Source organism: Vombatus ursinus, unplaced genomic scaffold (genome assembly GCF_900497805.2).
Source record: "Vombatus ursinus unplaced genomic scaffold, bare-nosed wombat genome assembly UNPS02014931.1, whole genome shotgun sequence".
NCBI lineage: Eukaryota > Metazoa > Chordata > Mammalia > Diprotodontia > Vombatidae > Vombatus > Vombatus ursinus.
The window spans coordinates 936,179-952,011 of record NW_020954709.1 but is presented as its reverse complement, the minus strand read 5'-3'; the positions used below and the strand labels follow the sequence as shown (position 1 = coordinate 952,011).

General features: G+C 34.0%; 1 protein-coding gene across 2 annotated transcripts in view; it reads left to right on the top strand.

Annotated features, from left to right (window-relative positions):
* LOC114029386 (ectonucleotide pyrophosphatase/phosphodiesterase family member 1-like) overlaps positions 1-15,833 on the top strand; it is a 108,727-nt gene that overhangs the window by 42,947 nt on the left and 49,947 nt on the right. For both annotated transcript variants that reach the window (XM_027843786.1, XM_027843788.1), the window contains exons 4-7: positions 1,588-1,713; positions 2,974-3,034; positions 7,659-7,756; positions 12,810-12,889. In XM_027843786.1, the coding sequence (XP_027699587.1) occupies positions 1,588-1,713; positions 2,974-3,034; positions 7,659-7,756; positions 12,810-12,889 (365 nt within the window). The remainder of the gene's footprint in view (positions 1-1,587; positions 1,714-2,973; positions 3,035-7,658; positions 7,757-12,809; positions 12,890-15,833) is intronic.

Here is a 15,833-nt window from a genome sequence, read left to right as displayed (position 1 = left end):
TTTTTTTTGATGACTAAGTTTACAGTAAAAAATAAGTTCAAATAAAAAGATGAAAGGCACAATCATATTCTGTGTATGACCAAGGCAGGAGCTTAACTTTTTTTTTTTTTAATCTAAGAAGAATGTGTAGACACAGCTTTTGGCTACATAGGTCACTTTTTCATAGGAAATTTATTTTATTTTTAAATTCCAACTTATTTAGCTATTTAAAAAAATGACCTTTAAAACATTTATGTTCTAATACTATTTTTTTTAGTAGTGACATGATAGAAGTATGAATGTGTTTCTTTTTAGTGCATGTCAAATAAATTTCTTCCTCTGAACTTTGCATTTGAGCTTGGTTCTTAGGGGCTGTCTGATGCATTAATTCTTTAGTTATCCTGTTTCTAGTCATTATAGACTTATTAAAGGTTATTAAAGCATGAAGTCTTGGGCATCTGTCTAATCTTAATCTTTGACCAAAAATGTTATTAGTTACATACTTTGCAGATTCATACTTTAATCATTCAGTGGCTCCATAATTGCATTGACATGGGTGTTCTCTCCACCTGAGCAGATCACAAGCTATGCACATTCTCACATTCAATATTTTATGGGTACCAGTATAACAGATTGTCTCTCTCCCAGCTATTATAACATTGGGTAAGCAGTTCACTTCCTTTTCCAGTCAGTCATATTCTTGTAGATGTTTTTTGTGCCAATTATTATATACGTTTTATTAATAATGGTCTGGAGCCTGCTTAGACCCAGCATGCAGCTAGGTAGTATAGTGAATAGAACACTGGACCTGAAGTCAGGAAGACCTGAGTTCAAATGTAGCACAGATATTTACTAGTTGTGTGATCCTGGGCAAGTCACTTAACCTTTGTTTCTCTCGTTTTCCTCATCTGTAAAATGGGAAAAATAATAGCACCTACCTCTTAGGGTTGTTTTGAGGATTAAATGAGATAATATTTGCAAAAGGCTTTGCAACCTCAAAACACTATATTAGTGGTCACTGAGAATTATGATTTTTCTGAGATTGTGATGTACCATGATTTATACCTAGATAGCATCACTAGGAGAATGTGGCTTAAATGAGCTATGAAATTTCAGAGATCAATCTTTAAAAAAAACAAAAACCGAAACAAATAAGTGGCGTTTTATGAATATATAATTTCACAACACTCAATATGGTACAGATGAAAATTCAGGCGTTTCGGGGCTGGGCAAAGGCAGAGGCATAGTACCTACATCTTTGTGGCAGTAAGGCAAAGGAGAATTGGTGCTGTGATTTTTTTCCCATTATAATAGGGGAGGATGTCTTAGTTTTTAAAATGTGAAATTGTTTTAAACTAGCGGTAGTTGCATATTTTCAGTTTGTTATCTTGATACTCATTCCCTCGAGAGCTAAGCTCAAAATTTTATGTGATTGTATGCAGGTAAGAACAGAGTTTATATAAATCTTAACCTTAAAGTATATACAGTCAATGGAAGTCAGACCTGAGACATCAGCATTTGACCTCCAGAGGGGTGTTTATGTTGGTGACTGCATTGTATCTAAATCAGAAAACATTTTATTTAACTTTTTTTTTTCTTTTGGTTCAGAGCATATATGGACTTGCAGCAAATTCAGGTGTGGTGAGAAAAGACTACCAAAAAGTCACTGCTCTTGTACGGATGACTGCAAGGACAAGAGTGACTGCTGCATTAACTATGACTCTGTTTGCCAAGGTAAGAGTTCTTGACTTGATTTTGTTTGAATAATAGGCTAAAATCTTTGCAGATGTTTCCTGGACTTTGGATCATGCTTCATATTTAAACCTTGGGAGGAAGGTGGAGAGAGCTCTTCTGACAATCATGGTTGAGAGGAGGAGGGGAGAATTGTGCCTACATCACAAGCACAGATAATGGCAATGAGGAAAGGCCCTAGAATAGGATTTGAGAGACTTTGATTCTAAGTATGTCTCTGACACTTATGATTGACTCTGTGATCTTGAGCAAGTTGTATAACTGCTCTCTCCCTTGATTGCCCAATTTGTAAAAGAAAGATAAAGGGACAGAATATTGTTTGATAAAAAAGAATGCTCTCTGGATGTAGAAGCCCTGGGATACAATCCAACCTGTGTCACATCCTCTGAGTGACCTTAGGCAGGTCAAGTTAATTTCTGGACCTCCATTTCCTCATCTATAAAAGAAGCTTAGTTTCTCCCTGCTCAAAAATGAATTTTGTATCTGCCAATATTGATTGATCCATCATGGAGTTGCTAGGAGAATCAAATGAAACAGTGGATAGGAAAACAGTAAACCAATATTAACAGGTTTTTACAAGTATGTCTTAACTATGGCAGGTGCAGAAGGAGGTATAAATTGTATGCCATGAACCACAGTTCCTTGAAATCCTGTGAAGCCTGACTGTATGAGTATGAGAGTGAATTGATTAAGAATTAAGATTTTTTTTTCCTAATGACATGGGGATTTAGATGTTGGGGATTTAGATGTTCTATAAGTTGTAGCTGGAAAACCCCAAAAATGGAAAGTGAAGAAATCTAATATCAAAATTTTATAAAAATGAAACAAAATGAGAAAGCATTTATTAAGTGCCTACTATGTGCCAAGCCCTTTACTAAGCTCTTTACAAATATTATCTCATTTGATCCTCACAATAACCTTGGGAGGTAGTTGCTATTATTATCACCATTTTACATTTGAGGAAGCTGAGGTAGATGTATCCAGCAAGCATATGTCATCCTTGGTAAAACAATCCTATGTTAGACTACTCTCTTAAACATTCTCCCATTTTTCCTGATGTTCGATTAAATGTTACTAGAGATGTAACCATTCCTTATATACTTTGATATTTCATCATGCTAGCCTGAACATTTTAAAGGTTTTAAAAAATGTTTCCTTTTGGTGATGTGCCAGCATCATAGTTCTTGATAATCTTATATTTGTCCAAATAAATTTTTATTTCTTTAAAAATCTTCTTTTTAGGTGAGAAAAGTTGGGTAGAAGAAACATGTGAAAACATTCTTGAGCCTCAGTGTCCAACGGGGTAAGATGATGAGTGACTATCCATTTTTCCCCCTCTGCTTTAAAAAAATCCCTTCACCATATTTAAGAGAGATCTTCTATGCTCCCCTTCCCCATCCTCAATGGTGTACAGTGGGATGGTAAATAACTATCCCAAAATCTTGTGAAATGTTTTATTTTACACCAGAGTATACTGGTCTATTTAATATAATATGGTTATATTGAATCAACTACTTCTTAGATCTTCAGTTTTTTCACATTTGGGCTTTAAACTCCTTTTCCCTCCTAGTCTCACACTATCGCCTTCCTTTTACTCTGTTTTTGCCAAACTGAATTACTTCCAGAACTCACATTTTCCTATAATTTTCATGCCTCTATTACATGCATCATTCATCTAAATGCACTCTATGATTCAGCCAAACTAACATTCCTGATTTTTCTCATAACATTCCTGATTTTCCCATGTTTTTGCTCAGTCTTTTCCCCATTCTTGGAATGCTCTCCCTCCTTACCTACACCTCTTAGAATTCATTGTTTCTGAAAAACTCAGCTCAAAACTAACTCCTAGATAACCCCAAATGTTAGTGCCTCATCCTATCCCCCAATTTAGCTTTTATTTATTTTGCGCATATATATTTATGTGTGGACATATTTTTTTCTCCGATAAGATAAGCACCTTGATGTTAAGGATTTGGCTTTTTGTCTTTGTATTCCCAGAGCCTAGCACAGGTGCTGGGGTATAATGAAGGCTTAATAAATACTTGTTGATTGAATGACCTCCCTCCCTCTCCATCTGTAGCAATCTGACTTTATTCTTTAAGATTCCACTTAGTTTGCCTTTTGCATGAAACTCCTTCACATTAGTTGGAAGCAATCTCTTTCTTTTCTGAATTCTTATAACACTTTGTTTCTCATATATACACTTATTTTTTAAAATTATAATTATATGTGTATAGGTGTGTTATGATTGTAAGTTTCTTAAGGGAGAAACCATGCTATATTCATCTTTGTATCTCCTTTAGTATCTAGCACAGTGCCTTGTGTATAATTAATAAGTGTTTGAATTAAATTTAGATAAAAAATAATCACAATTTTGTTTCATAGTTTTAAGAAATACATTTGCTACTTTGGTATAAATTAAGAAGTGAGAGTGGATATTTGTGGATGTTGTACAAAATTAAGAAGTGAGAGTGGATATTGTACAAAAAAGACTGTTTCTTTTAAAAGCCCTGTATCGTTTATAGGGTTATTCTTCTGAAAATTGTCCAGACAATGAAATATAGTTGGATACAACATATTGAGCTGGTACATTAGTATATAAAGTCTGAATGGATGTGGTACCTGGAGAATAAACTAGTTCCATTAACTAGGAGACTGACAATAAGGTGGATTTCTTTGGGAAACTTTGCAGTGCTTCTAATGTTCCCCAACTTCTCCCCAAAACAAAGACTAATCCTTTTTTTAACAATAACATTCTTCTAGTGATGGTATAATGGAAAAGTACATGTGGGTATGAGTAGGCTACAACATAATACCAACCAAGGAAGGACTAATCATTAAACAGATATTTAACTAGAAAAGAAGATGTGCTAGTCCATTGGTGATGAGGGACATCTGATGGATAGTCTTCATGTTCCTTTGATATCTGACTAATGTTAATTTACTAAGAAAGCTCCCAAAATGGGTTGAATGAACTCCCAGTGGATATGTTTGAGAGTATTGTGACGAGTCACCTAGAGTGATAGACTATGAGTAAATTGTGATGTGGGTATTTGGGAGTCCTCACAATGATGAACTGATAGATCCATTAGTGTCTAAGTATGCTATTTATGAGAAGGCATACATTATTTTTAAAAGTGATAGAAATAAGAGGGTGTAGTGAGATATGATTACCTCACAATTAAAGTCGTGAGAGATTCTGAAGTGTGTTTAATAATAGCTGATTGTTTGAATTAATAATCTTAAACAATTTGTTTTCATCTCTAATAACTATTTTGTATGGGGACAAAGGAAAATGTATATATGTTTTAAAGAATATCTCCTTCTTATGAAATTGTGGCTATACTTCCTACATGGTTAAAATCTCAGAGTCATAAAAATCTATTAGATTTCCCAGCTAGATTTTCAGACAAGGGAAATTTTGCTAAATAATAAGGGAAATTTCAGGCAAGTCTTTTCTTACTGTTTCTGTTTCTTCTGAATACTGATGACATATTCAACTGACTACTGCTACACTTTTTAATGACAATTAAATAATTTTTAATTACTCTATAATTCTTTCCATGATGATCCTACTGTTGAATATAGCTGATCATCCTTAAAATTGTTTAATTGAACCTGATTATTGGTAAAAATCCAATGATTCAGATAGAATAGAATACAACAGAACACAATAGAATATTATAGCTGGAAGGCACCCTAGAGATCACCTAGTCATGCCATCTCATTCTGTAGAGGAACAAGTAAGTTGGAAATGGTGAAGTGATCTGTCAGAAGTCTCATAGTCAAGAGTTGTGATAGACCTAAACCCAGTTTTTCTGACTCTATCTTGTGTTTTTTTTAAATGAACTGCTTTTGATGCATCTCATACTATGCTTTCTATTAAAGACTATTATATATACTTATATGAATGTATATATATGTTATACATGAATTTTATATACATATATGGAGTATTATAGATGGAGAGAGCTAGCTTGGGAGTCAGGAAGATCCAGATTCAAGCCCCAACTTTGACACATACTGGCTATATGTACTTAACTTCTAATATCCCCTCACAGTTCTTTAAATTGCAGAAGAGTTACTAGTTAGTATTGATAGATGGTGTTTCCTCCTTACATCAGTGAAGCCTCAGATATCTTTCAATTTGTCCTCTTTTTTTTACTCACATTACCATGATACTAGGTCATAACCTCATCACCTCTCATCTGTATGATTGCAATAGCCTCCCAATTGGCCTCCCTAATTCAAGTTTCCCTTCACCCAAGTGAGCTGCCAGAGTCGTTTTTCTGAAGCACAGACCTTACCAAGACAGTTCCCTATTAAATAATGGCTATTGGCTCTATAACTTGTGGTTTCAAAATACAGATTCAACTCTTTAACATTAAAAGTCCTTCAAGGGCAGCTCGGTGGTGCAATGGATAGAGCTCTGGCCTCGGAGTCAGGAGGACCTGAGTTCAAATCTGGCCTCAGACACTTGACACTTACTACTTATGTGACCCTGGGCAAGTCACTTAACCCTGATTGCCTCACCAAAATAAAGTAAAATAAAATAAAATAAAATGAAAGTCCTTCATAGTTTGTCTCCACCCTCCTTTCCAGGCTTAGTATATACATCACTCCTCTTCCCATGCTTTCTGGTAAAGCTAAACTTGTCTTCTTGGTGATCTTCATGCATGATACTTTATCTCTTGTCTTTGCGCCTTTGCTCCGGCTGACCCTCCTCTCCCTTCCCCATGCCTGGAATACACTTATTATTCATCTTCTCTGAAAGTATTGGAAACACCTTATGAGAGTTGCAGTGATTTATGACTATTTCATAGTTAAAGTCGTGAGAATCTTTCTAAAATGTGATTCATAATGTTGATAATCTTGTCGTCATCTATAAGTGATGATTTTTTCACCTCTAAGTATCTCTGGTTTCTTTTAAAGCTTTGCTCCAGTGCTACATTTTCGTGAAGTCTTTCCTGATCCCCTTGATGGGATATATTTTATGTACACTTATATATGTGTATGTTAGACATGACTGAATATATATTTTATATATACATATTTGTGCATGTATATGTAGTCTTTTATTTGTACTTGTATATGTTTTCTCTCCTCCTCTCCTCCATAACCTGCACCCTGATAGAATGTAAGCTCCTTGAAGACAGGGACTATTTCATTTTTGTCTCTATATCCTCAGTGTCTGACACACAATAGGTATTTGATAGATGCTTTTTGATTGATAAAATAGTATGTGAATACTTAATAAAAATATTATATAAAATCTGTGTATCATGAAAACTCTGTCTATATAAGTGTATATAACATACATATATGGCACCTCTATATATGGATATATGTAATTTTGTTTTAACTGAGAATGTCTTCTGCCAAAATATATGAGTAACTAAGCTATAACTTATAGTCTTAAGAAGTTGTCTGGGGGCACTGAGAGGTTTAGTGATTTGTCCAAAGTTGCACAGTAAGTATGTGTCAGAAGTGGGGCTTGAACCCAGATCTTCCTTACTGCAGGTAGGCAGTTTCCTGTCTACTGTACCATGTTATTTAGATATTTATATGCAACACACACACACACACACACACACATATAGATTAGATATTTAGGTGCAATACATGTATATACACACATAAAATCAGTAACTCCTAATCCTCTAAGATCCTTGTCCATATCTTTCCCTTCCTCTACCATAAGTGGGGTTTAACATACAGGAGACCTTCTTCTTGTGCTTCTGTTATCTCAAAAACCATGATGTTTATATACCTGTGCATGTAAAGTTTTTTTTTTGACAAGATTTATGTCTGGCTCTTTTTTCACTCCCATCTTAGTGGAAAATTCTTCATTATGGAGGAGTATCAAAAGGAAGGATAAAGTTCATCAAAATGCCCTTTCCTAAAAACAGCTTTTTCTTATGACCTAGGTTTGAAATTCCGCCTACCATTTTGTTTTCCTTGGATGGCTTCAGGGCAGAATATTTGCACACTTGGGGTGGACTTCTTCCTGTTATTAGGAAACTACGTGAGTAACTTTACTGTTAAACATGGCAATGTGATTTTTCAATGAAAGAGTTGATGATGGCAAACATGCTTGGAAAAGTACCAGTAGAATTCTGGATTTTGTTTTTCTTTTTCTTAACCATCCATGACTGTAAGAGGCTAGAGCAGCTGTATGATAGATAACTAAATAGTGCTTAACATTTGGGATTGCTGTAATTCCTTGCTTTACATAAAGCTGTAATAGTGACAATTATTTTAGAATCATTGGTCTTAGCCATTTTATTTGTGTTTGTTCTTTCCCAGAAGTTTGACTTCCTATAATAAATAGAAATTCTTCACATATATATATATATATATTTTTTTTGGATTTAAAGGTAGAATTTTAAACTTTTTTAAAAAATTAAAACAAACTTTAATTAATTTATTTTAATTTATCAACAATCACTTCCATAAGGTTTTGAGTTTTAAATTTTTCTCTCCCTCCCTCTCCAAGCATGAAATCTGATATAGGCTATACATATACATTCCTATTAAACATATTTTCACATTAGTGATGTTGTAAATAAGAATTAGAACCAGTAGGAGGAACCACCAGAAAGAGGAAACAAAACACAACAGAAGAAAAAAAAATAGCAAAATAGTATGATTCGATCTGCATTCAAACTCCATAGTTCTTTCTTTGGATGTGGATAGCTAGAATTTTAAACTTTAAGCAAGAAATTGAATTCCTGTTAGAATATTGGTTTATCCCTAGAACCATAGTTCTTATGTAGAAGGGAAAAGCATGGAAACTTTGTATACTAATTGCTTCTAATAAATCCACCCAATTTATTCATTTCCATCAACAGCCTCTGCTAATTGATCATTGTGTACAAAACACTGCATGTATTACTGATGCAATAATTCATGCCAAAGATTTAAATCATATTAACAAACAACTTTATGAGGATCCATTTTTCTCTTAAAGCCCCATTGTCTTTACTAGTGAGGAAGGATGGGGTGTACTTGGGTATTTAAAACTACGGAATTTTTCTCATTGTCATCACCCTAGTCTATTATACTTACCATTCTATTGGGGCAAAATAGAAGAAAGTAAACATTCATTTTTAAAAATTGACTTATATCATAAGGGTCATATTCCTAGGGAAGTAGTTAGGACATAGCTGTGATGCTAATGGAGCAGCTCAGTGGCACAGTGGACAGAGTGCCAGCTCTGGAGTTAAGAAGACTCATTTTCCTGAGTTCAAATCTGGCCTCAATTTTTATTAACTGTGTGACCCTGGGCAAGTCGCTTAACATGGTTTGCCTCAGTTTCCTCATCTGTAAAATGAGCTGGAAAAAGAAATGGCAAACTACTCCAGTATCTCTACCAAGAAAGCCCCAAATAGGGTCACAGAGTCAGACATGACCGAAAATGACTGAAGAACAACATGATGCTAATGACTAATATGGATTTGGTTAATGCTCTGTTTTTTCCAAGCTTTGAAAGATTTGACTTTATACCCATTTGTGGAACTTAAATTCTGGAGTCTTAGTTGGCTTATAAACCATTTTAATAGTTGTTCTTTTGATTTTCCAAAATAATAATTACAGTGTGGTATATGTCAATGTGTGATCTTTATTTTGTTTAAGGTATCAAAATTCCTCTGATGTGCATAAAAGAATTAATTTTTCTTAGATTAATCTTTTGAGACTTCTAAGTGATAATGTTTTCCATAGTAGGATAAGAATTTAATCCAATTAATTGATTACATTATTTTAAACAATTGATAGAAGAAGGCTATTTTGTGTGTGCCCCCTCTCAAATTAGTTTTACCATGGAAAAAATCCCTGTATAAGTAAGCATTACCAAATAGTAAGTATTCTCTATTAAGCATTTAATTTTCATGAATCCATGCTTAACATCTAAGCACGCATGGTTTGAGATTGGATGTCAGAAGTTTATTAGTAGTAAAGGAAAGGAATTTTATCTGAGGTAAGATAAAATCACAATCCTGAATTCATCATTGTGCTGCCAAAATCAGATAACATAGAATAATTAATGGTCTTGAGGTAGTTTGTTTTGTGTTACAAATTAAAAAAAAAAATAAATCCACAGGTTAGCCAGGTACAAACTATGAGGCAAAAATGAAGTGAAATTGTTTGTACTTCCCAGGTAGCTGCCTTTGCTAGTGACCAGAAGTGTGGCCCCAAACTCTTACTTTTATTTATGCTTAGACTAGTCTGAGGCTAGTTCTCATCAGTGGCTGCCATGCTGTTAATATCTTATAGCAGATCACATCTTTACTGTCACACAATTGACTGATAGTTGCAGAAAATGCAATAATTTATAGGTCTTAACTGTTTGTTGACTATAAAAACAGTATTTGATTTGGTGGGAAAAAGTACTTGCTTCAACACTTTTTACCAATAAGGTATCTTTCAGGTATGAATTTAGATCATAAGATTTCTTCCTAGATGCAACAAAGATAATTTTGCTTGATCTTTTGATTATTGATAACAAGAAAGAAGCAGGAAGTTGCATGTTAAAGATTTTTGCCACTGGTATTGAATGCATCCAGGTGAGAATCAATATGGAAAGATTCCTGATGGATGGTGAGATCTTCCTGTTTATAAGAGCCATTGTTTTGATGACATCAAGCTCCATAATGCTGCTGATCCTCTATAATTAGATCTACAACTAGGAAAAAAGATTTAATATAAGTAGACACAGAAGAAGATCAAGGAAATTTAAAACACCCATTTTTGAGACTATGATAGACAAATTTAATTACAAATATATCTTATATAGACATTGAAGATTGGTGAGCCCAAAATTAAACATATGAGAGTAGTCCAAATTGTTTTGTTTTATTTTATTCTGAACTTAAGAACTAAAACAAGAATTTCCATAATATAGTAGAATAAAAAAGATGACTGCACATAAAACTGCAAATCTATTACATATAATTTGCTATTCCTTTTAAATATATAATAATTATCATATAACTTTCTTTTTCCCCCCCTTTTTTTCTTCCCTCTACTGTCCCACCCTAGAGATGGCTACCATTAGACACAAATATGTAGTATGTAAATATATATGTATGTATATATACACACACACAGACACAAACATACATACATACACATTTATATGTAAAACCATCCCATACATACTATTATTTATCAGTTTTTTATCTGGAAATTGTTCAGTGCTTCTAGTTTCCCCATTTTTTCCCAAGCAAAAAAAAAAATCTTACTATCAAAACTTTTCCAGCAATGCTATTGGGCTACAAGTCATGGAATAATACATTCTTTAAGGAATCAAAATTGCAAGTTCACCCAAAAGGCAATGACAAGTTGCATTTGGGCACAAGTAAGATGTACAGTATATCAATGATGAATTATATAGAAAAAATGACAGCTTATATATTGTCTAGGGGCTTCAGTAATGTCAAGAGACCTAAAGGAAGGCTCTTGAAATATTGATGAATAGACTTCCTTTGAAGGATTTACTGGAAAATCTACAGAAGATTTATGAATGACAAAGATGTAAATGGGTTGAAATTTGCATTTGAGGGAGTACTCATTTTGAGGAGATTATAGATCCATTGAAACATTGCCTGATTAAAAAGTAATGGTTTATTCTACTCTTCATGACCCCATTTGAAATTTTCTTGGCAAAGATATTGGAGTGATTTGCCATTTCCTTCTCCAGCTCATTTTACAGATGAGGAAACTGAGTCAAATAGGGTTAAGTGAGTTGCCCAGGGTCACACAGTTAGTAAGTATCTGAATCTAGATTTGAACTCAGATCCTTCTTGACTCTGGACCTGGCACTGTATCCACTGCACCAACTAGTTTGGGCAATATGGTTAAACCTTACTTTGAGAAAATACTAAATACTAAAATCAAAACTTTAAAGAGTATATTAATGAATAGGTCACCCCCATTAATTAGTATGAAATGATTTTTTTCTTTAAAGGAAGATTAACATGTCCTATATTGAAGAAAGTTTCACTTGTGCATACAGTCATTGGCTTATAGAGGGAGGTTAGGTTATGGATTCAAGTGTGATAATTACAGGTATAGGAACTCCAAACTTGTTAGGTAGGAGTCACTGTCAATGACAGACCTATCAGAAATCAAGAAAAAGCATCTCTGAAATTACAGTGTTAGTCAGTAGAAAGATGACTTGATTTTTGCTAAAATTTTCATAGGTTCATAGATTTAGATCGGAAAGGGATGATAAAGATAATGTTATCCAGCCTCTTTATAACTGGCCCAAGTTCACACAGATGGCAGAATGACAGAGCTGTGATTCAAACACAGATTTTCTGATTTCACATTGAGTCTTATCCCATAGCTTCACACTAGCCTTCTCCTACACATTTATTAAATAAAATAAAACACATCGCATCTATTTATTTTTAAATATTAATAAATTCATCTAAAGACTTTTATTGCTTATAAATTGATAAATATTTTAAATTTAAAAATGAAATTTGGTATGCATTTTTGTATCATGTTTAATGTTTGTTGATTAATGTGGAATTAATTGCTTAGCTTTCTTTCATTATTTGTACTTCAGTTATCAAGGAGTTTGTCTATGTGCGTTCTACTTCAATTAATGGAATTTGCAAGTTCTTTATGCATTGGTAGATTTTCATCAAGAGTTGCTGAGGAAAAAAAAAAGAAATTATCATTTGTTGTTTAATCTCCTAGTATTAAGTCTTTGCAAATTTAGACTGATCCTTGTACATAGTATGGTGCATTTTGTCTTTGAGAATATTAGAAGCTTTTCTAACTTGTTAGGACTTGGCAGAACTCAATGTTCCACTGTAGTATGTGGAAAAGCTGTAGTGGCTTCCAAGGTACGATCAAACGTTGTAGAACTTTAGTGTTGGATTTCTACGTACATTAGAATTACATTAGAATGATTTATGCAATTTTATTTGACATCTTTTTAAAACCCAAGACCAATTTCATTATTCCTGTGATAGTTGCTGATATTAATGTTCCATCTATTTCTAAAAGAAGCTAAGCTGGTGATAAAACTTATATAGTAATTAATGATAATCTTTTTTTGCCTTTAGAAAATTGTGGAACATATACTACAAATTTGAGACCAGTATATCCAACAAAAACCTTTCCCAATCACTACAGCCTTGTCACGGTAAGTAAGCTATATATTTTCTTTTCTGTTTTCACTGAGCAACAGTGAAGATATAATGTTACTGGGAGTTTTTATTTGGAGTTTTATTTTTTTAATGAGGTGACTTGTGAATTCTTATTATGTTTACTTTACCTTCTATTTCTAAGAGATCTGGGCATTCTTTTATGGTTTCTTGAAATAGGATGTCTAGGATCATTTTGTTTTTGGTCATGGCTTTTAGGTAGTGCAATGATTCTTAAATTATCTCTCTCTGATCTCTTTTCCGGGTCAGTTGTTTTGGATATGAACTATTTTCTGCTTTTTAAAAATTTCTTCAGTCTTTTGACATTGTATTAATATTTCTTATTGTCTCATAGAGCCATTAGCTTCTGTTTGGTGCATTCTAATTTTCAAGAAACCTATTGCTTGGTTGAGGTTTTGTACCTCTTGTGCCAGATTGTTAATTTACTTTCCAATTTCTTTTCCCCATAGTTCTGATTTCTTTCCTCCAAACACAATCATGTCCTTTCTAATTCTTTTCTTTAGTACCTACATTTCATTTATAAAATCATTTTAGCTTTAAAAGAAATCTTGCTCCAAGTCTTCTAGGCATTCTAGTTGAACTTGTGCTCAAGCTGTAATTTTATCTTTGTGTCTGTGGTTGTAAATATTTTAGAGTTATTCTCTTCTTCTGGGTTTGTGTATTAAGTATATGTTAGACTAAAATATCTCTTTGTGATGGGATTATTTTTTCCTTATTCTTTCAGCTTTAATTCCTTACTTTGGCCAGGCCCTCTGTATTTCTTGAAGGAAACTATGGGATGTGCTTGGTCCTGTTTTGTGTCCTGTTGGCTTGTGCTGCTGCTTTCGTGAGGGTACTGGGTATTGCTTTATTCCAGAATTTCAGGGACAGTTTGGTCTGGGGATCTGTTAGCTTTCAGTGCGCCCAAAGCAGTCTGATCCAAGTTGAAGTCTGAGCATTGCCCTCCTTATCTGAGCTTTGAAAGTTTCTGACTTGGCTTTGAGGATACTGCTGCTGGATTTAGCCACTGTGAATCAACTGGAAAACCCTGCAAGTTCCCCTTTGGCTAGAGCTTCCTGCCATGATTATTCTATGACAGGCTTCAGTTTGGGTTGGGGATTGGATCTGAGACCCTCCTCTGTTCTTGGAGTTAGAGCTACCTAGCTTCTGCATGCTTATGTACTTACCCCTTCCTCAGTACACAGCTCAGAGCTTGGCTAAGCACAGGTCCCTACCTCAGTTTGCATTGCACCTTTGACTGGCACTAGTCATATGACCAGTAAGTGATAGAGCTGCCATTTATCTTCTGTTCCTGCTCTGTGCATAACATCATGCCCTTCTCTGCTAGATCTGGAATGTTTTCTTGCCCCTGATACATAACCACTGGCAGGTCCAAGTTCAGTCCCAGCCCAACACTTTGCTACTTTCCCTCCTCTTTGCCTATCTTCCTATTCTGACCTGGGCTGCAAAAATGATTCTTTGTAATTTTTCTAGGGTTTCTTTTTTTTTTTATTAAGACTCACACTGGTGCATTTTCTAGATCTTTGTGGAACAGTTGTTGGGGGAAAGCTTGGGTGTAATATTTGCTCCTACTACACCATCTTGGCTGACCTCACTATAACGTAAGATTTAATTCAGAGTTTTTAGATTTTAAAAATTAAAACTTTTACCCAGTATGTAGTTAAAATATTATTTTAAAAAAGTTTTATTGATGCCTTTGTTTTCATATCAAAAGATTACTGAATACCTGAATGTCTTTCTTCTCCCATATACAGTGAACATTCCTCTGTACTCAATGGGAAAAAAAATAAGTAAAACCAATGAACTCATCAGGTGTTTCTAGAAGTATATATCATATTCCACACCCAAAATGCCCCATGTCTTCAACAAAAAGAGACGATCATTTTTTTTCCTCATCTCTCTATTGGGCTAAGGAAGGTCATTGTAACTACAAAGCATTTAAGTGGGTTTTTTGTTGTTGTTGTTGTTGTTATCTTGGAGGTTGTTTTGGTCTTTGGTCTTTATATTTACATTGCTGTGTACTTTGTCCTCCTGGTTTTACTTTACTCTGCCTCAGTCACTACAAATCTTCCCATTTTTATCTAAGTACTTCATGTTTGCTGTTTCATATGCTGCAATTAATATTCCAGGAAATTCACATATCATATTTTGTTTAGACATACAGTGGCCATACAGTCCAGTACTTTGCTGCCACACACACACACACACACACACACACACACACACACACACACGCACACACACACACACACGCACACACACACACACAAATACTGCTGGGAATGTATAGAACCTTTCATTTTTTCCTTATTCTCCTTGGCGCATGTTGCCTAGAAATGGCATCTGTGTTGTCTAGAAGTGTCCTGAATCTTGTAGCTATTTTTTTGTATATATAAACAAAATTATTTTCTAGAATGGTTGAATCAATTTACAGTTTCATTAGCATTATACTAGTGTTTCTTCCCATAGTCTCTCCAAAATCTACTTTTTCTGTTTTTACCATTTACTGGCTCTTGGTCATATATTTTTATTAATTGGCAATATATATTGGATATTCAGCATTTATCAGAAATATTTCATATGAAAATTTTTTTCTCCAACTGACATTTCCCCCTCTTTGCTATGTTGATTTTGTTTGTACAAAATCTTTTCAATTTTATGTAACTGAAATTCAAGAACCAGAAGGAAACGATGGAAAGATATTCCTCTTATAATGACTTCAAAGTACATAAAATACACAAGCATTGACCTACTAAGACTAACTCAAGATCTGCAGAAATTCAACTATAAAACATTCTATAGATGTAAAGGAGGACTTAAATGATTGNTCAAGATCTGCAGAAATTCAACTATAAAACATTCTATAGATGTAAAGGAGGACTTAAATGACCAATCATATATATTGCTATATAATTGCTAATT